The sequence below is a fragment of the Oncorhynchus keta genome, chromosome 14 (genome assembly GCF_023373465.1).
Source record: "Oncorhynchus keta strain PuntledgeMale-10-30-2019 chromosome 14, Oket_V2, whole genome shotgun sequence".
Classification (NCBI taxonomy): domain Eukaryota; kingdom Metazoa; phylum Chordata; class Actinopteri; order Salmoniformes; family Salmonidae; genus Oncorhynchus; species Oncorhynchus keta.
Genome location: NC_068434.1, coordinates 71009880 through 71032131, shown reverse-complemented (window position 1 = coordinate 71032131; position 22252 = coordinate 71009880). Strand labels below are relative to the sequence as shown.

The 22252-nt window shown below is 44.1% G+C and overlaps 2 protein-coding genes and 1 non-coding gene across 52 annotated transcripts in view; 1 reads left to right on the top strand and 2 right to left on the bottom strand.

The window, feature by feature from the left end:
* Nucleotides 1-261: 261 nt before the first annotated feature.
* Nucleotides 262-12435, bottom strand: LOC118373581 (dynein regulatory complex subunit 4). The gene is made up of 11 exons (XM_035759758.1): nt 12277-12435; nt 11732-11824; nt 8538-8735; nt 8241-8447; nt 8042-8096; nt 7718-7923; nt 7213-7380; nt 6866-6952; nt 5645-5854; nt 1926-1991; nt 262-1711 (listed from the first exon to the last, which is right to left on the bottom strand). The coding sequence occupies exons 1-11, from the start codon at nt 12277-12279 to the stop codon at nt 1562-1564; spliced, it is 1443 nt and encodes a 480-aa protein (XP_035615651.1). The 5' UTR covers nt 12280-12435; the 3' UTR covers nt 262-1561.
* A 162-nt stretch (nt 12436-12597) lies between these two features.
* trnav-cac (transfer RNA valine (anticodon CAC)) lies at nt 12598-12670 on the bottom strand. The gene has a single exon. It is a non-coding gene; the product is annotated as a tRNA-Val (tRNA).
* A 5404-nt stretch (nt 12671-18074) lies between these two features.
* Nucleotides 18075-22252, top strand: part of LOC118393934 (dysbindin domain-containing protein 1-like) — a 36691-nt gene continuing 32513 nt past the window's right edge. For all 50 annotated transcript variants that reach the window (XM_052462356.1, XM_052462369.1, XM_052462357.1 and 47 more), the window contains exon 1: nt 18075-18460. In XM_052462356.1, the coding sequence (XP_052318316.1) occupies nt 18430-18460 (31 nt within the window). In that variant the 5' untranslated portion in view covers nt 18075-18429. The remainder of the gene's footprint in view (nt 18461-22252) is intronic.

Genomic DNA, 22252 nt, shown 5'->3' with positions numbered 1-22252 from the left:
CCGGACCTCCCTAAAGATCTTGTTGCTGAATGGAAGCAAGTCCCCGCAGCAATGTTCCAACATCTAGTGGATAGCATTCTCAGAATAGTGGAGGCTGTTATAGTAGCTAAGGGGGAACCGACTCCATATTAATGCACATGATTTTGGAATGAGCTGTTCGACGAGCAGGTTCCCTCATACTTTTGGTCATGTAGTTTATTTTACTGGTTTGTGACTCCCTGACACTGCCCCCGGTTAGAGGGGAATAAAGCAGCCCAATAGTTAACACACACAGGAACTTTAATCACACACAGGAGAAGATGAACATGGGTATGTACATGGGTATGGGTCTGTAAAGGTACAGAAACAGAGAGACAATGAATGTACACATGGAATGCAATGAATGGAGCGGGATGAATGTATGCATATCAAATGAGGGACAAGAGTAAATAAAAATGGAACCCAACTGCAATAGCACAATAGGTAAGCACTGTATCTAATAACCAGGTATTATAACCAGTTATTATTATTATTATGTTATTAATAGTACAATAATAACAGGAGAGTTCATATTAACATATTACCTAATACCACACAAATGGGATATACATTCAGGTAAAACTTATGGGTTAATGATTCAGCAACAGGGGGGCAGAGAGCTCCAGCAAAAATTCATCAAGCATACCAGCCCCAGTGAATTTTTTAAAACATTAATCTTAAGCAAGGCATCTAGCACATCACAGATAGTAAATTGTTGAAATTTGAAAACAAAGATTCACTTGAAGTTGATGGGTTAACCATCGAGTCAGCTAGAGACTGGCAGAGGGAAGAGCAGTTGATTGACTGACCAGGGTCAATCACTGTTTTTCTCAATTAAAAAGCCTGCCGAGATAAAATGATTAAAGCATCACTTATCATTTTCTTCTCAGTTATAATGCCAGTGTCAGACAGAATTTGCCTAGGCAAGGAAGAGGAATTTGTGCACTTTAGTCCATTTACTGTTTTCCGAAAATGTAGAAGGATCACCAGAGTTTGAGTTTAAAACGTAGCTTGATTTAACTTTCTTACTTGAGAATTAGTGCCTACAAAAAGACGGCATTACTATTGCTCTCTATAGCAGGCTGCTCAGAAAAATAACTTTGTTGGCAGTGAGACTCAGGAAATACTGTTTGAGTTGGGATTTGATAGTCCTGATGATATGCTGATCTACCCTGGTGTCTATGTTGCAGGTTTTTGCCCGCCCTTCACATTTAGTGAGATGACTGAACAAACAAACATGGATCTCATCTCGGCATAAAAACATACATATTGTTGTTTCTTCACCATGTGTGAGTGTATACACATACAGCAGCTGAGATACTTTTAAAAATATGTTTATTTGGAAATGTTTACAGTGTATTGGAAAAAGACAAGTTCCTCTTCGCAAACAGAGAGTTGCTGTTGATCTTCAGTAGTATTTCTATCAAACGTTACAATAAAGAGAGAGTGAGATAGAAAGAAGAGTCACATTAGCACTGCAGTAAGTGATAGTCTGTGTGGGTCAGGGGAGTATTTGTGTCTCTGAGCCCAGCCTGGGAGCCTCTCATGTGGGGACAGACACCAGGCCTGCAGGGCCCTGGCCCAGGGAGTGTCCAGCCACACTGCTCTCCAGGGGCTTGAAGCCCAGCTCCTCCATAGGGATCCCAAAGGCCTGCAGCTTGGCCTCATAGGTTCTCAGCAGGTCATTATGGGCCTGCCCATCAGACAGAGATGTTAAAATTTTTATTGAGAGTAACAGTATATTGACAGACGCTATTATCACTTTTGCCTATAAAGATGAGAATGTATTGATTTTGTATTGGTTAGTTATTCTATTACATAGTTATAATACTGTTGTTTTCCGCTTAATGTACAAAACTAAATAGGGTTCAGACACAAAATGCATTGTATTCAGCCAACATCCTCACCTTACAAACCCGTGCCAACTCATACTGCAAGTCTTTGATCGCAATGTTCTTGGAGTCCAAAACTTCCTGCAAGGAAAAAACAAATAGAGTTGTTTGGCTGCAGAATAGTCTACTGTACGCTTCCTCCAGTAACCACACTCACAGGCAAGGTTTGCAATTTGATGTGGTTGAAGCCACTTGATAATCAGTTTCTAGGACTGTAGAGTAGAGAAACCTGATAGCAAGGACTTAGCAACAGCAAACATAGTCGCACGATGGAACGAAGATCACCTCTCTGTTTTAATCTTGAATGACAACTTGGCTTGTATCCAGTATGCACCACAAAGCAGGTCTGATGAGGTGTGGTGCTAGTTGTTTTCACAACTCTACTGTTAGCTCAACACAAGAGAGTAGGGTACTAGTGTAGCTTCTTTGGTATGATGGAGCTGTGTAGTCTTGTGTAGTCAGGGTGGTTAGGGTTAAGGTTGTGGTCAGGGCTGAACCAGGATGTGGGCATGAAGCTAGGGTTAGGGTTGTGGTTGAGAGTTAGGGCTGAACCAGGATGTGGGCATGAAGCTAGGGTTAGGGTTGTGGTTGAGTTAGGGCTGAACCAGGATGTGGACATGAAGCTAAGGTTAGGGTTGTGGTTGAGAGTTAGGGCTGAACCAGAATGTGGTCATGAAGCTAGGGTTGTGGTTGAGAGTTAGGGCTGAACCAGGATGTGGGCATGAAGCTAAGGTTAGGGTTGTGGTTGAGAGTTAGGGCTGAACCAGGATGTGGTCATGAAGCTAGGGTTAGGGTTGTGGTTGAGAGTTAGGGCTGAACCAGGATGTGGGCATGAAGCTAGGGTTAGGGTTGTGGTTGAGAGTTAGGGCTGAACCAGGATGTGGTCATGAAGCTAGGGTTAGGGTTGTGGTTGAGAGTTAGGGCTGAACCAGGATGTGGTCATGAAGCTAGGGTTAGGGTTGAGAGTTAGGGCTGAACCAGGATGTGGTCATGAAGCTAGGGTTAGGGTTGTGGTTGAGAGTTAGGGCTGAACCAGGATGTGGACATGAAGCTAGGGTTAGGGTTGGATGGAAGCTAGGGTTAGGGTTGAGAGTTAGGGCTGAACCAGGATGTGGTCATGAAGCTTAGGGTTAGGGTTGTGGTTGAGAGTTAGGGCTGAACCAGGATGTGGTCATGAAGCTAGGGTTAGGGTTGTGGTTGAGAGTTAGGGCTGAACCAGGATGTGGGTTGTGGTTGTGGTTGAGAGTTAGGGCATGAAGCTAAGGGTTAGGGTTGTGGTTGAGAGTTAGGGCTGAACCAGGATGTGGTCATGAAGCTAGGGTTAGGGTTGTGGTTGAGAGTTAGGGCTGAACCAGGATGTGGTCATGAAGCTAGGGTTAGGGTTGTGGTTGAGAGTTAGGGCTGAACCAGGATGTGGTCATGAAGCTAGGGTTAGGGTTGTGGTTGAGAGTTAGGGCTGAACCAGGATGTGGTCATGAAGCTAGGGTTAGGGTTGTGGTTGAGAGTTAGGGCTGAACCAGGATGTGGTCATGAAGCTAGGGTTAGGGTTGGGTTGTGAACCAGTTGAGAGTTTAGGGCTGAACCAGGATGAAGCTAGGTTAGGGTTGTGGTTGAGAGTTAGGGCTGAACCAGGATGAAGCTAGGGTTAGGGTTGTGGTTGAGAGTTAGGGCTGAACCAGGATGTGGTCATGAAGCTAGGGTTAGGTTAGGGCTTGTGGTTGAGAGTTAGGGCTGAACCAGGATGTGGTCATGAAGCTAGGGTTAGGGTTGTGGTTGAGAGTTAGGGCTGAACCAGGATGTGGTCATGAAGCTAGGGTTAGGGTTGTGGTTGAGAGTTAGGGCTGAACCAGGATGTGGTCATGAAGCTAGGGTTAGGGTTGTGGTTGAGAGTTAGGGCTGAACCAGGATGTGGTCATGAAGAGTTAGGGCTGAACCAGGATGTTAAGGGTTGTGGGTTGAGAGTTAGGGCTGAACCAGGATGTGGACATGAAGCTAGGGTTAGGGTTGTGGTTGAGAGTTAGGGCTGAACCAGGATGTGGTCATGAAGCTAGGGTTAGGGTTGTGGTTGAGAGTTAGGGCTGAACCAGGATGTGGTCATTAGAAGTTAGGGCTGAACCAGGGTTAGGGGGTTGTGGTTGAGAGTTAGGGCTGAACCAGGATGTGGACATGAAGCTAGGGTTAGGGTTGTGGTTGAGAGTTAGGGCTGAACCAGGATGTGGTCATGAAGCTAGGGTTAGGGGTTGTGGTTGAGAGTTAGGGCTGAACCAGGATGTGGTCATGAAGCTAGGGTTAGGGTTGTGGTTGAGAGTTAGGGCTGAACCAGGATGTGGTCATGAAGCATTAGAAGCTGAACCAGGGTTATGAAGGTTGTGGTTGAGAGTTAGGGCTGAACCAGGATGTGGAAGCTCATGAAGCTAGGGTTAGGGTTGTTGGTTGAGAGTTAGGGCTGAACCAGGATGTGGGAAGCTAGGGTTAGAGAGTTAGGGCTGAACCAGGATGTGGTCATGAAGCTAGGGTTAGGGTTGTGGTTGTGGTCATGGCTAGGGTTGGGTTGTGGTTGAGAGTTAGGGCTGAACCAGGATGTGGTCATGAAGCTAGGGTTAGGGTTGTGGTTGAGAGTTAGGGCTGAACCAGGATGTGGTCATGAAGCATGAAGCTAGGGTTGAAGCTAGGTTGTGGTTGAGAGTTAGGGCTGAACCAGGATGTGGACATGAAGCTAGGGTTAGGGTTGTGGTTGAGAGTTAGGGCTGAACCAGGATGTGGTCATGAAGCTAGGGTTAGGGTTGTGGTTGAGAGTTAGGGCTGAACCAGGATGTGGACATGAAGCTAGGGTTAGGGTTGTGGTTGAGAGTTAGGGCTGAACCAGGATGTGGTCATGAAGCTAGGGTTGTGGTTGAGAGTTAGGGCTGAACCAGGATGTGGGCATGAAGCTAGGGTTAGGGTTGTGGTTGAGAGTTAGGGCTGAACCAGGATGTGGTCATGAAGCTAGGGTTAGGGTTGTGGTTGAGAGTTAGGGCTGAACCAGGATGTGGTCATGAAGCTAGGGTTAGGGTTGTGGTTGAGAGTTAGGGCTGAACCAGGATGTTAGCTAGGGCTGAACCAGGGTTAGGGTTGTGGTTGAGAGTTAGGGCTGAACCAGGATGTGGGGTTGTGGTTGAAGCTGAACCAGGTTAGGGGGTGTGGTTGAGAGTTAGGGCTGAACCAGGATGTGGTCATGAAGCTAGGGTTAGGGTTGTGGTTGAGAGTTAGGGCTGAACCAGGATGTGGTCATGAAGCTAGGGTTAGGGTTGTGGTTGAGAGTGAGGGCTGAACCAGGATGTGGACATGAAGCTAGGGTTAGGGTTGTGGTTGAGTTAGGGCTGAACCAGGATGTGGACATGAAGCTAGGGTTAGGGTTGTGGTTGAGAGTTAGGGCTGGTCATGAAGCTAGGGTTAGGGTTGTGGTTGAGAGTTAGGGCTGAACCAGGATGTGGTCATGAAGCTAGGGTTAGGGTTGTGGTTGAGAGTTAGGGCTGAACCAGGATGTGGACACGAAGCTAGGGTTAGGGTTGTGGTTGAGAGTTAGGGCTGAACCAGGATGTGGTCATGAAGCTAGGGTTAGGGTTGTGGTTGAGAGTTTGGGCTGAACCAGGATGTGGTCATGAAGCTAGGGTTAGGGTTGTGGTTGAGAGTTAGGGCTGAACCAGGATGTGGACATGAAGCTAGGGTTAGGGATCCCAGGGAGGGTAGCATACCTCCAGTTTGCGTGTGACCACGCCGAGGGCGGTGTGGTCCAAGTTGGAGGCAGACAGCACCTCGTTGAGCTGAGCCTCCTTCTTCTCCAGGGTGTTGGTCAGAGCCCCCAGTTTCCTCTCCAACAGGAGGTTCTTAAAGCCACTCTTCTGCTGCACCTCCTGGATGGCCTGGGTGAACTTCTTATACAGGTCATCACGCTCCACCTGGACCTGCACCACACAGACAAAAGGATTGGCTCAGCTCAGTTAGAAACACAGATCAGTTAAGCATGGATCAATTTGATAGAATTACATTTGATTCAATTTTGTTCAATTTTTTGGGTGTGTGAGTGCATAACAGAGGGAATGTCCTTCAATAGTAGCCATTGTATGGGTGAAAAGTGTCCAGTTACTAGGAGGTTTTTAGTCAACCTAATAAACAGTCTGTGTCGTTAGTTTGTGCTGTGGTCTCATAAAAAGACCCATACACAGGGTAAAAGGGCAGAAGGACTCATCCTTGAACTCCTCTGTAATCACCTCAAAGGAAACATTGGTCCAAAAACTCATTTTTTTATTAGATTGGAACACAGATTTCAGTGTAGATGCCTTTTCAGTTCTAATGCTTAATAACTGGCACTGTGTTCATGAGAGTTTCTCAGATTCTTCTCTGTCCCAAATTTGAAAAGGCTAAACACTCTTGTTGTTTGACATGGGTCCTCAGATCCTCAAAAGGTTCTACATCTGCACCATCGAGAGCAGTGGTTGCATCACTGCCTGGTACGCCAACTGCTCGGCCTCCAACCGCGAGGCACTACAGATGATAGTGCGTACGGCCCAGTACATCACTGGGACCAAGCTTCCTGCCATCCAGGACCTCTATACCAGGCAGTTTCAGAGGAAGGAACTAAAAATGGTCAAAGACCTTAGTCATAGACTGTTCTCTCTGCTACCGCACGGCAAGCAGTACCAGAGCGCCAAGTTGAGGTCCAAGAGGCTTCTTAACAGCTTCTACCCCCAAGCCATAAGACTACTGAACAGCTAATCAGACCCCTCTTTTATGCTGCTACTACTCTCTACTTATTATCTATGCATAGTCACTTTAACTCTTTAACTCAGTCACTTTAACCTACATGTACATATTACCTCAATTACCTCAACTAACCGGTGCTCCCACACATTAACTCTGTACCGGTACCCCCTGTATTTGTTTGTGTGTGTGTGTGTGTAATTGTAGCTTCTCACCTTACTAAACCTCTGTTCCAGCACTTCGTGTTCCCACTTCAGGTCTTTCATCTCCTTGTCTGCGACCTTCAGATGTGCTTTGGCCCCCTGTCAAGACAGGCACCATCACTACTGTTTACTTTCACCAAGTACCCTACTACATTTCTATTCACTCTCAGATAAACCCAACACAAACCATTCATCATAGAACATTTGAGAGAATTTTACTTTTTCATGTTGCTATATGAATATTTTTTATGCATATCCGTCATACTGCTTCATTGTTGCTTTTTGCTATAAATCTTCTGTATAATTACCATATAACCAGATATCATGTATTCTATTCTGTGTTTGTGTGTGTAACCCACCGCCAGTGAGGTCTTGTCCTTCTCGTAGTTGGCCAGTTGTTTCTGCAGCTCGGTCACCTCCTCCTTGGCCCTCTGCAGGGGCTCCGTCAGGCGCTTGTTCTGCAGCAGCACCTCTGCCATGTCCTTCTCCAAGCGCTCCTCCTTCCTCTTCATCTCCTCCATTTGTTCCTGACAGACACACACAGGCCATGTAAACAACTGGTTACTAGCTTGTATTGGATTGATGTGTCAGTGTAACAAACAGTTTGCCCTCCAGGGCTCTAAACCCTGGCCACTGTCAGTCAGGGACACCACACAGTGAACCCTTCTGCTAAAGATCAGGACCTATCAGCAATCATACACCTCTATGTTATCGTCTTGTGAGTTGATGAGGCCTAGGTTAGGTTTGACGATACTATACGTTGAGGAATTTCTAATCCTCAGTCAGTTGATTGGGCCTAGGTTATTGTTATTGAGCAGAACAAATACCTTGGTCATTAGCTGATATTGTTGTAGTATTGCTAACCTTGAGTGAGTTGATGAGGGCCAGGTTGTTGAGGGTGATGTCATTGTAGTAGTTCTTGATGTCGCTGAAAGCCTTCTCGTGGTTCTTCATCAGCGTGTTGATCTGGCTGTTCTTCCTCTCCTCAATCTCGTGGATCTCGGTCTTCCTCCTCAGGTCCTGCTCCTGACGCAGCATCTGCATCTTCTTCTCATACTTGGCCTCAATTTCTACTCAGCAGGTCAGTCAAATGGCAATAGACAGAGAGAGATGGCTATGGTTCATATTTTGGGTATATGTACGAATGTGAGTACAGTTTAACGGCAACACAGGCACAGGCATAATCACCTCGCACTTGTCTCTCAAAGTCATTTCTCGTTTTGGTAATTTCCTGGTCGTTTTTCTGTTGAAACAGAAATTGAAAGAATTGACAATCAATGCAATGTCACCATAGACGTGTGAGGAAAGCAAATGTGATAAAAAGGCAGAATATTGATCTGGGTGGTGAGAAGCTCATATTGACAGAGAGAGCGAGGACGCCATGCACCAGTTTGAGGCCCTTGACAAGGTTCTCGTTGGAGAGCTCCTGCTCCTTAATGTCCACTTTGAGGGTACGCATGCCCTTGCAGAGCTCATTCTCCAGCTCGGCGTGCTCTTTCTGCATCAGCTTGTTAGAGACCACGCCCTCTCCCTTCAGCTCTGAGATGCTGTTCTGGTGCTCATACAGTAGATGCTTCACTTTCTGCTTGTACACCTGAGGAACAAACAGTAACAGTGAGGACCCTGATAACTATTATAATGTGGTTAAACACTGTTTGTGTGTCTGCTACTGTATGTTTTATACCTTGATCTCTACTTGGTGGCGCTCCTCAGCCTCTTCCATCTCCCGGTCTCTGTTCCTCAGGTCTGCCTTCCTCTCGTCCAGGTGTCTCTTAGTGATCTCCCAGAAGGTGTGGATCTTGTCCCTCTCCAGCTGGAAGTAGTTCCTCTCCTCCCTCTCCCTGTCCAGCTCCTCCCGCAGCCGCACAATGTGCTCCTCCAGCTGACACAGAGAGCATCATCATGTAGATTCAGATAAATATATGCTATGCAGCATAACCCATGGATTATCAAGCAAATGGTTTATTTGATACACTCTATCGACAAGACAGAACAGCAGCCTCTGTAAGACGCGGGGTGGGGACCTATGCATATATGTAAACAATATCTGGTGCACGATATCTGAGGAAGTCTCAAGGTTTTGCTCGCCTGAGGTAGAGTTTCTAATGATAAGCTGTAGACCACACTATCTACCTAGAGAGTTTTCATCTGTATTTTTCGTAGCTGTCTACATACCATCACAGACCAATGCTGGCACTAAAACCGGACTCAATGAGCTGTATTCCGCCATAAGCAAACAGGAAAATGCTGATCCACAGGCGGCACTCCTAGTGGCCCGGGGACTTTAATGCAGGGAAACTTAAATCAGTTTTACCTCATTTCTATCAGCATGTTAAATGTGCAACCAGAGGGAAAAAATTCTAGACCACCTTTACTCCACACACAGAAACGCGTATAAAGTTCTCCATCGCCCTCCATTTGGCAAATCTGGCTATAACTCTATCCTCCTGATTCCTGCTTACAAGCCAAAATTAAATCAGGAAGAACCAGTGACTGTCTATAAAAAGTTGTCAAATGAAGCAGATGCTAAACTACAGGACTGTTTTGCTAGCACAGGCTGGAATATGTTCCAGGATTCTTCAGATGGCATTGAGGAGTACACCACACCAGTCACTGGTTTTTATCAAAAAGTGCATTGAGGACGTCGTCCCCACAGTGACTGTACGTACATACCCCAACCAGAAGCCATGGATTACAAGCAACATTCGCACTGAGCTAAAGGGTAGAGCTGCCACTTTCAAGGAGCGGGACTCTAACCCAGAAGCTTATAAGAAATCCCACTATGCCCTCCGATGAACCATCAAACAGGCAAAGCGTCAATACAGGACTAAGATCAAATCGTACTACACCGGCTCCGACACTTGGATGTGGCAGGGCTTGCAAACTATTACAGACTATAAAGGGAAGCACAGCCGCGAACTGCCCAGTGACACAAGCCGACCAGACAATCTAAATCACTTATATGCTCGCTTTGAGGCAAGTAACACTGAAACATGCATGAGAGCATCAGCTGTTTCGGGTGACTGTGTGATCACGTTCTCCGCAGCTGATGTGAGTAAGACCTTTAAACAGGTCAACATACACAAGGCCGCAGGGGCCAGACTGATTTCCAGGACGTGTACTAAGAGCATGCACTGATTAACTGGCAAGTGTCTTCACTGACATTTTCAACCTCTCTCTGTCGGAGTCTGTAATACCAACATGTTTCAAGCAGACCACCATAATCCCTGTGCCCAAGAACACTAAAGTAACTAGCCTAAATGACTACCAACCTGTAGCACTCACGTCTGTAGTCATGAAAGGCTTTGATGGTCATGGCTCACATCAACACCATCATCCCTGAAACCCTAGACCCACTCCAATTTGCAAACCGCACCAACTGATCCACAGATCATGCAATCTCTATTGCACTCCACACTGTCCTTTCCCACCTAGACAAAAGGAACACCTATGTGAGAATGCTATTCATTGACTATAGCTCATTGTTCAACACCATAGTGCCCTCAAAGCTCATCACTAAGCTAAGGATCCTGGGACTAAACACCTCAGTCTGCAACTGGATCCTGGACTTCCTGATGGGCCGCCCCCAGGTGGTAAGGGTCGGTAACAACACATCCACCACGCTGATCCTCAACACAGGGGCCACTCAGGGGTGCGTGCTCAGTTCCCTCCTGTACTTCCTGTTCACTCACGACTGCACGGCCAGGCACGACTCCAACACCATCATTAAGTTTGCTGATGACAACAGTGGTAGACCTGATCACCAACAATGATGAGACAGCCTATAGGAAGGAGGTCAGAGACCTGACCGTGTGGTGCAAGGCCACACCCTCTCCCTCAACGTGATCAAGACAAAGGAGATGATTGTGGACTACAGGAAAAGGAGGACTGAGCACGCCCCCATTCTTATCGACGGAGCTTTAGTGGAGTAGGTTGAGAGCTTCAAGTTCCTTGGCGTCCACATCACTAACAAACTAACATGGTCCAAGCACACCACGACAGTCGTGAAAGGGGGCACGACAAAACCTATTCCACCTCAGGAGACTGAAAGGATATGTCATGGGTTCTCAGATCATCAAAACGTTTTACAGCTGCACCTTCGAGAACATCCCCACAGGTTGCTTCACTGCCTGGTATGGCAACTGGTCAGCCTCCGACCACAAGGCACTACAGAGGGTAGTGCGTACGGCCCAGTACATCACCGGGGCCAAGCTTCCTGCCGTCCAGGACCTCTACACCGGTGTCAGAGGAAGGCCCTAAAAATTGTCAGACCCCAGCCACCCTAGCCATAGACTGTTCTCACTGCTACCGCACGGCAAGCGATACTGGAGCACCAAATCTAGGTCCAAGAGGCTTCTAAACAACTTCTACCCCCAAGCCATAAGACCCCTGAACAGCTAATCAAATGGCTACCCAGACTATTTGCATTGCCCCCCCTCTACGCTGCTGCTACTCTCTGTTATTATCTATGCATAGTCACTTTAATAACTCTACCTACATGTACATACTACCTCAATTACCTCGACACCGGTGCCCCCGCACATTGACACATTGACTCTGTACTGGTACCCTCTGTATATAACTCCGTTATTGTTATTTACTGCTGCTCTTTAATGGTTTGTTATTCTTATCTCTTATTTTTTTTTCTTAAACTGCACTGTTGGTTAAGAGCTTGTAAGTAAGCGTTTCACTGTAAGGTCTACTACACCTGTTGTATTCGGCGCATGTGACAAATAATATTGATTTGCTATAGTTCAGCTCAGTAGCTAGTGCAGTACTTGTTTGCACCGTGTATGTTTGCACAGTTAGCTATCACTGACCTAGTAATGGAGCATCAGAGTGTAGCTAATGTGTAGAAGTGCATGAAATAACACCTACCTGCTCCTTCGACATCTCCTCCGTGGAAAGGCCATCTACTACTGTGGGCGTCTTCCCTTTGGCAGACTTGGCTGCGGCCTTCTTTTTGGGTGGCTGTAATGCAACGAAATCTAAAAATGTTACTTCTAACTACCGAGCTAGATAAAAGGTAGCGGTTTAACTCCAAGCTAGCTAACGTTACATCGATTCACCCAGTTCAAAAATTAAACGCCCACCTTTGTTTTTCCTTAGAGGTTTCGTGCCTTTGTTTGCTGAAATACATACTTTTTTCAACAAAACTTAATCATATACAACCACCGACTGGTCTCGGCCCCACTCCGCGGTGAAGTTAATTCTAGACTTCCTTTACCATTGCGTGGAGTTTAGTCCGTTTACGTTAGCTAGCTATAATGCAGACATGTATTCGTGTATTCATGAAGCTAGATTAACATTACAGTACTAGTAGCTAGCTAACGTTAGTTAGCTAAACGCTAACGTTACCACACTACAGTGAATCTAACTTTAACGCTTTATTATATTGTTGAAAATACAATACACGTACTTACCATTCTGAAATACTGCTACCACGCACAGATATAGCTGAAAGCGGACTGTCTTTGAAAAAGTAAACAGCTAGCACGCTGCTTAGCTAAACACATCCATCCACATCCATCTGTGATAGCTCGAACGACAACAAAGTGTCGTCATGGCAACATAGATGAATATCTCGCGAGACTTCTCTGTAAACATAACTTTTCGTTTGGCCACTTTTGTAATATCTCTCAAGATTGCATTTTCACTATGTTTTAGATTATCATTTAATGTAACGTTTGCCGAAGAAATGAAAACAACCTTTGTGTACCGATATGCATTAGAACAAAAATAAATGTTTCCGCCCGGTTTCGAACCGGGGACCTTTCGCGTGTGAGGCGAACGTGATAACCACTACACTACGGAAACCGTTGTATTGCTTGCAGATCAATTCTTTTTTCATGGTTCCTCCTGTCTTCTCATCTAATATAGAAAGTGGCATGGAGAGAGGTGAGGAATCAATAAAATATAATTTGATATTAACCCATGGACTGATTGAAGTATATCAGAAATCTGTATATAATTACGACGTGCTCATGTTATCCGCCTTGATAATGCGAGTCAAACAACGCTTTGGGTTTATTTTGCACAGATCTTTTCGAGAGATAGCTAACTCTCTCGCTTCACCTCTTCTTCTCAAGGTATTCTATTGACTATAGTAAATTCAGTTTTCAATGTAAATTCTAACTAAAATAATTCTAACAGATTAGGTTTTCATTGGCATGATGATGGGAGCTAAAATATCACTATTTTTAATCAACATGACAAATGTTTGAACTTTAGCTATATCTTCGATTTCGCAATGTGTGTTGAGAAATATGTTGGAATATTTGTAACATTTTGGCTTTACCCAGGCCTCCTTTAAGGCTCCATCATATTTCATGTGTAGGTGCTGCAAAGCAACAATTGGTGTCATATTAAGTTTCATCTAAGTAATTATGAGTACTATTTTGATTTAATCGATTGAATATTGAAAATATATAATCGTGAATATAGAAACTACAAAATTTGTGTCAATATATTGTCGGGCGTATCAAAGTTCCAGGGTGGGATCTCGGCTACTTTTTAGAAAATGTGATAATGGATTCAAAATGATTGCCCTCTGCTGGTGGTTTGCAGGACGTGCAATGATACATGTAAAAGGAAGGTATATTATACTAAACAAAAATATAAACGCAACAATGTCAAAGATTTTGGTGTGTTACAGTTCATATAAGGGCTCTTTCTCTTCCGGAAAATTCAGCGTGGCCGACGTTTCGTGTCTGTTAAGACTTAAAAATGCGTTTACGTATCCGCTTACCTCCTGCCTGTGCTCGGTGGCAACACCAGCCCCTCCTCCAAGACCATTTGGGGGAGTGTAGGAATCGAGGCCGAAGATGAGCGCCTAGGCAAGCTTGTCAATGAATTGAATGCAAAAGAAGTCATGAACTCTTACATTTACATTTACATTTAAGTCATTTAGCAGACGCTCTTATCCAGAGCGACTTACAAATTGGTGCATTCACCTTATGACATCCAGTAGAACAGTCACTTTACAATAGTGCATCTAAATCTTAAAGGGGGGGTGAGAAGGATTACTTCTCTGGTTTCTAAAGTGTCCTCCGTGCCAGCAGGTGGCGCTGTGGCAGCCCCTGCTGCTGCTGGGTCTGCTGCAGCTGGCGTTGCTCCTGTTGCTGCGGAAGAGAAAGGGGGACCTGATGATGACATGAGATTTGGACTGATTAATCTTCCTTCCGTTAGAAGTTGAAAAACTATTAATAAAATGGAAATGTTTAGAAAAATATATGGAAATCACTCATAGGCCCACCCACTTGGCAGTCAGTCCCACCCATTGAGGAGCCAGGCCCAGCCAATCAGTTTTTCCCCCACAAAAGGGCTCTATTACAGACAGACATAAATAAAATGTTATATTTTCAATATTTGTTTTTATTTGACTATATTCCTCAATTAATTGAAACATTTTTTTTATAGAAGTCAAAATACTACTCATTACAGAGCAAGTGGTAAAGCTTCATATGACTAGCATTTTGCTTTGTAGGACCTACAGATGAAACATTATGGTCTTAAAGGAGGCCTGGGTAAGGCCAAAATGACTGCAGTTACACAGGCATCCCAATATGCTTTTTTTCTGTAATTGGTATTTTAACCAATCATATCAGCTCTTAAAAATATATGTGAAAAGATCTGATGTGATATGTCAAAAGGCCAATTAGTGGAAAAAATATCAGAATTGGGCTTCCTGTGTAAATGCAGCCAATGTCACAAATGTTCCAACTTCAATAATGTATTCCTCAATTATGCTTTAAAATACAATTGTCAAATATATGTCAACAATCCTTCCTCCAAAGGACGCTTCTATGGATTACATTTTGTGAAGATCCCCAAAAGTATGGTATTTTTTTGTTCTAGTTAATCACCCATTCGCTTACAAACCATAATAGGTAACATTAAAAAGCAAAACTCTCTGACAATAGCGTCATCTGTTATAAACATCTTCATTTGAAGCAAACTCGTTTTATTTGAATACTTCCTATAGAAGCATTAAAGCTACTCATTGCATTCACCTACCTCGCTTTCTTCTTCTTCTTTGGTGTCATGGCATTCGCACATTTAGTTTGTGCATGTGTTGTGTGTGGTCAATCGCATTACATTTTTTATACAAAAATAAAAAGGAAGAGGTGAAAAGGAAAAAATTGCACCACCAACTATCCCTCTACCTATATACCACTATTATATACCACCACTATTACCCACTCACCGACAAATTCTCACAAGGCACCCAGACCTGCGTTAAAGAAAAAATCTTTGTCCAGTTCGAGGTGAGTAATCTCTGTTCTGATATCTAGAAGCTCTTTTCGGTCATAAGAAACGGTGGCAGAAACATTATGTACAAAATAAGTTACAAACAATGTGAAAAAACACACAAAATAGCACAATTGGTTAGGAGCCACCCGTAAAAAGGTCAGCAATCTCCTCTGGCACCATTATATTATCACTGGCAACTTCAATCTATGTGAGAATGCTGTTCATGCCATTCAACATCATAGTGCCCTCCAAACTCATCACTAAGCTCAGTACCCTGGGACTGAACACCTCCCTCTGCAACTGGATCCTGGATTTTCTGACGTGCTCCACCCAGGTAGTGAGGGTAGGTAACAACACATCTACCACACTGACCTTGAACACGGGGCCCTTCAGGGGTGCGTGCTTATACCCCTCCTGTACTTCCTGTTCACCCACAACTGCGTGGCCGCACACGACTCCAACACAATTATTAAGTTTGCTGATGACATGGTGGTGGTAGGCCTGATCACAGATGATGAAAAAGCCTATAGGGAGGAGGTCAGTGACCTGGTGGTATGGTGCCAGGAGAAAAACCTCTCCCTCAACGTCAGCAAGACAAAGGAGCTGATTGTGGACTACAGGAAATGGAGGGGTGAGCACACCCTAAGCTACATCGACAGGGCTGTAGTAGAGCGGTTTGAGAGCTTTAAGTTCCTCTGTGTCCACATCACTAAGAAATTAACGTGGTCCACACACACCAACACAGTCGTGAAGAAGGCACCCTCAAGAGGCTGAAAATATTTGGCGTTGACCCTCAAATCCTCAAAAGGTTCTACAGCACAATTGAGAGCATGTTGTCTGGTTGCATCGCTTGGTATGGTAATTGCTTGGAATCCAACCGCAGGGCGCTACAAAGGGTAGTGCGTATAGTCCAGTACATCACTGAGTCTGAACTCCCTGCCATCCAGGGCCAGTATACCAGGCGGTGACAGAGGAAGGCATTAAAAATTGTCAAAGACCCGCCACCCAAGTCATAAACTGTTCTCTCTGCTACAGCATGGCAATAGTTACTGGTGCAAAATCTGGAACCAACGGAACCCTTAAAAGCTTCTATCCCCAAACCATAAGAAAAAAATAGTTACCTAAATGGCTATCTGAACTATCTGCATTGACACCCTTTTGCACTAACGGTTTTGACTCACATACTCTGCTGCTACTGCTTATTATTTATCCTGTTGCCTAGTAACTTTACCCTTACCTATATGTATATACTGTATCTACCTCAATTACCTCGTACCCCTGCACAATGGCTTGGTACTGATACGCTGTGTATATAGCCAAGATATCGTTACTCATTGTGTATTTATTCCTCATTTTCCTAGTTTTTAATCCATCATTTTTCTAGAATTGTTATATTTTTCTGTTTGGAAATAAGCATATCACTGTTAGTCTACACCTGTTTTTACGAAGCATGTGACAAATACGATTTTATTTGATTTGACACTTACACACAGACCAAACTCGTGTGTCCATCCATCCATGTTTTGTCTCCTGCACTTTTGAAAGGTACTGTATGTTAGAGAGTGATGTACTGTTGAATAATATTAATTTGAGCCAGTTAGCTACAGCAGGAAAACAATCCTGTAACAAAAGGAAATGTGAATTATTCTGTGGATTATAATAAATGTACCTTTTTGTAGGGGTTAATACAGTTTTCGTAAGGGAAAATCAAGTCTGAAATTTCAAAGTGTAAATTACAAACTTCAGAAGCCTTTTCAAACCTTAAATATAATTATAATTATAATAGATATAATTCAAACCTTAAATATAATTCCTACATTGCAGGGAAGTTTTCCTGCAACAGGGTGATCAAATTAAGATCTTACATCTGTATCCACATTTCCAAAGGCAAATGGGTATTATGCCATCTCTCTCTCTGCCCCGTCCCTCTACTAGAGTAAATCATTTTTAGTACTGTTGTCCTGTGCTTATCTTCTTATTTTCATGCTTCTGTGGGACAAGGCTTAAAACTCTGTGTTAAGATGTTTAAATAATAAGGTGTATGCACATTCACATACATCAGTGGAGAACGACTGCCCGCTCTCATTGATGAGAGATGTTTCAGGCCAACTGCAGGCATTGTTTGCAGAAAAATGGGAATCTTTGTGTAAATAATCCTGATCAATAGTTGCCTTTAATACACCAGATGTACAGTATGTCCTTGAACCAATTACTTAAAATCCCACAGAGAAGAAGGTAAAGGGATCATTTAATTGCGGCCTGCTCTACCATAGTCAGCCTTCAACTTGAGTTTCTCCTTTTTAAAATTTAACTAGGCAAGTCGGTTAGGAACAAATTCTTATTTACAATGACGGCCTTTACCAGCCAAACCCGGACAACGCTGGGCCAATTGTGTGCCACCCAATCACAGCCAGTTGTGAGACAACCTAGATTCAAACCAGGGTCTGTAGTGACACCTCTAGCAGTGAGATGCAGTGCCTCAGACCGCTGCACCACTCAGGAGCCCATTTAGAGGGGACAGCACTGAGCAAGCTGGAGTAGCTCCACTTCCTGGAGTAGCTCAAACTGTGCATGTTATGTCTCCATGATATGCCGTCTTAACTGACTTAATTTAGCTATTGAGTCTTCACATAGGATTGCATGGTGTCATGTGATCAGTGACTTTGTCCATTCATATATGCAGTCATTGGCACACACAGATACACACGCTCACACTCATAGTGACTGTGATACTTCTCCACCACCCATGTGGTGTATCCAACTCTCCCCTCCTTCCCTTTATCCAAAGCCCCACCAACACCCTTCCTACAGCCCCCCTCCCCTCTCTCTCAATCTGGGCAGTCTGCCAGTGTGCCCATCCTGCTCTCTCTCATTTTCTCACTATCCCCCCTCTTTTTCTCCCTCTCTCTCTCTCTAGATCTCTCTGTATTCTGCATTCGCCGAGCTCTTTCACAATGTGCTTATAGAACATTGATGTGTTCTCTCTCTCTCTCTCTCTCTCTCTCTCTCTCTCTCTCTCTCTCTCTCTCTCTCTCTCTCTCTCTCTCTGTGAGGCAGGCAGGGCAGCAGAGTGGTGAACTCAGTGTGTTCTCACATCTGTATTGGGCAGGCTGGTGAGTGTGTGAGAGAGCACTGAGCAGGGATGAGCACCAGACAGTGAGGAAGAGAACGACAGAGGAGTACAAAAAAGGAGTGCAGCTGGAGTCGGATGCTGTGGTGAACGAGAGCTGGCATACCTCTCTCTCTCCCTCCATCTCACTCAGTCTGTCTCCCCCACTCCCATGCTGTTGTGATAGACAGCACGGCACTCTCGGCTCGGCTGCATGGAGGCACAGGGAGGGGCAGGGAGCCCAGGTAGGTGCAGCTTTACGTTATTCACTGTTAGCATAGAATCCATCAGCCTAGACCAGACTGTTCATCACCATGTCTTTCCAGACTGACTCTATGTTATGTTATGTCTATTCATGGTAGTCTATCATACCAGCCTCTTTCACTCTATTGTCACATTTAAATCCTCTTTTAGCCCAGACTTGGTTTCTGAGAATAGGTGCTCTGTTTTACCTCAGACATATACTCTAGTATCCTAGATGGTTATGTTAGTTAAATCATGTACTCTGCCAGCTTTGACTGTATAGTATTGTAGTTAATTCTCTTATCAGTGGGTTCTGTTCATCTATTAGCCCACCTGCAGTGCACATCAGTGGACTGCAGATGATACTGTAGAGTAGAGGAAACAGTAGCCAACATTAAGGATGGAAATAAGATAGTGGTGGATGTTTCTACAGGTTTGAATTGGAGAATATATAAAGTGTTAATGAATCCATACTATTCTTAGCATGTTTAGACTAAATGCAGATGAAATATGTGTTGAATGCTTACATGTAATGACATGGTTGGGAACGGAAGGAAGATTAACACATGTTCATGTTGCTGTTTTCAGATATGAAGGATGTTGTTGTGTGTAGAGCTATTTCAGTACCCTGTGTTGACACAATGTAGTTAATAAGATGTGGTAAACAAGATGTGATTTGTATGGTATCAATTAGACACAATACGTTAATGACATTGATATAACGGATCATAGCAACATCATTTCCTGTAGGATGGATTGTTATCTGTGATAAAGTAATAAAGGATGGATGTAGAAGAGAGAAATAACAGTGTGGTGGGAGAAGGGCGTGGAGAGACTTACTTCCTGTTGCCTTTACTGTTGAAAGAAGATTGATTTTATTGAACCGGTATGTTGAGTTTGATTAAACTATTGTGGTGAATGCAATCAGTGTGTGTGAGAGAACCTGATTCAGAGGAAGTCATGCGTGATTGCTAGGAGCAGTGTAAGCCGAAGCCTGAAAGAGTGGCCTTTCAAACAGCACACTCCAGTCCTTTCAATGTCGGCTGGTGGTGTGTTCACCATGTTCCATTAAACACACTGTGTACGGATGGTGCTCAGTCAGTAGGCATTTACAGTAGGACACACTGGGTCAAGAGGAGCCTGAGGTAGTGTCAGCTCATTGATCACGTTGACTGACCTATTAGAGACGGTCCTAGTGAATAAGACCACATCCAATTACTCATTTTATATGGCTTGGTTATACCAGAGATCTCTGCAGACGGCTAGGTTAAGTTTATTACTTTCATATGATCAGTAGGATTGTACAATAAGCCATTCCAGAGCATTGAGAAACAGATTAACAGTCCTCTCTTTTGAAAAGTGTCTCAGGTTGTGGGCACGTTAGGTGGCTAGGCTAGCTACCTGACTCATTGACACATTTACCCTAGACCATGTAGGACTGACACTCATTCATCTAGGATGTATGTCTGACCCACTAAGGATAAAGACACATGCAACCTCAGTCCCCCAGAGCCACATATGTACAGTAGCTGGTTTAGTCAATGAGTCCAATGAGTCTCCTCATATGTCACCTACCACCGCAATACCTAGCAGATCCATCTCATTCTAGAGCATTCTTTACCGTACACATATTTACAGTATCAACATTGACATGTGCCATGTATTATAATACTTGGTGGCCTACAAAATAAAGGAAGCAAGGCATTACATACTCTGATGTGCCTTTCATACTCTGATGTGCCTTTCATACTCTGATGTGCCTTTCATACTCTGATGTGCCTTTCATACTCTGATGTGCCTTTCATACTATGATGTGCCTTTCATACTCTGATGTGCCTTTCATACTATGATGTGCCTTTCATACTATGATGTGCCTTTCATACTATGATGTGCCTTTCATACTCTGATGTGCCTTTCATACTATGATGTGCCTTTCATACTATGATGTGCCTTTCATACTCTGATGTGCCTTTCATACTATGATGTGCCTTTCATACTCTGATGTGCCTTTCATACTCTGATGTGCCTTTCATACTCTGATGTGCCTTTCATACTATGATGTGCCTTTCATACTATGATGTACCTTTCATACTATGATGTGCCTTTCATACTCTGATGTGCCTTTCATACTCTGATGTGCCTTTCATACTATGATGTGCCTTTCATACTATGATGTGCCTTTCATACTCTGATGTGCCTTTCATACTATGATGTGCCTTTCATACTCTGATGTGCCTTTCATACTCTGATGTGCCTTTCATACTCTGATGTGCCTTTCATACTATGATGTGCCTTTCATACTATGATGTGCCTTTCATACTCTGATGTGCCTTTCATACTCTGATGTGCCTTTCATACTCTGATGTGCCTTTCATACTATGATGTGCCTTTCATACTCTGATGTGCCTTTCATACTCTGATGTGCCTTTCATACTCTGATGTGCCTTTCATACTCTGATGTGCCTTTCATACTATGATGTGCCTTTCATACTCTGATGTGCCTTTCATACTATGATGTGCCTTTCATACTATGATGTGCCTTTGTGTAAGGGGAATATCTCAAATGAATAAAGTTAATTTTACACAGTGCTTAGCATATTTATATGTTTTCCTTTTATGCTGGCTAATACACAAGATTTCCAGTGTTCTACTTCAGACACAAATTTCTGTATGGGTTGATGGTCACTAGACCTGATACAGAATGTTATGGATTGTTCTCATAGCTGTAGATAGTGATTGACGCCAGACTGGAGGTACACGGACAGAGGACACGGACTGTTATCGTATTCTGTGACACTGTGATCCTGTAGAAGCTGATTCTGTGACTTCCTACAAACCTCTCAGTGGGTGTTGACGGAACATTGGGGCTGTGAGATTAGAATATGCTCTCTGCTTCTGTTCTGGAGGAGTTGTGTTAAACCAGATTGATTTTGATTCACTTCATGTGTGACTGCTTCTCTTTTTTTATTTCCCTTGAAAATCCCTACTACACTTTGATTGAATACTATGTGTGTGTCGATGCATGTAAAAGCATGTACACGACTACACTTGGCAATTGATATGAGGCGTAAACCACAGGAGGTTGGTGGCACCTTAATTGGGGAGGATGGGTCTGTTGTAATAGCTGGAGTGGAATGGTATCAAATACATCAAAGACATGGCTTCCATTTGCTACATTCCATCCATTATTGTGAGCCATCCTCCCCTCAGCAGCCTCCACTGGCGTAAACATGAATTGTGTTTGACTATGAGGCAGAGTGACAGACAGAGGGGGGTAACAGATATGGGGAATGAAGCAGCAAACGGTAAATAGTATCACCACCTCATTATAGAGAAGGGAAAGTGGAGCTGTATTCTCTCAGCTTGTTTGGACCCTCGCTGCAAAAAATAAATCGATAGCCAACAGCAAGCCTTGTATCCAGGGTGAAATGGGAATCCATCATGTTTAGTCTGTGACTTGCTTTGCCAACCCTTTGAAATGCCACACCCTTCTCTGTGTGACACACACACACCCTTCTCTGTGTGACACACACACACCCTTCTCTGTGTGACACACACACACCCTTCTCTGTGTGACACACATACACACCCTTCTCTGTGTGACACACATACACACACCCTTCTCTGTGTGACACACATACACACCCTTCTCTGTGTGACACACACACACCCTTCTCTGTGTGACACACACTTCTCTCTGTGTGACACACACACACCCTTCTCTGTGTGACACACACACACACCCTTCTCTGTGTGACACACACACACCCTTCTCTGTGTGACACACACACACC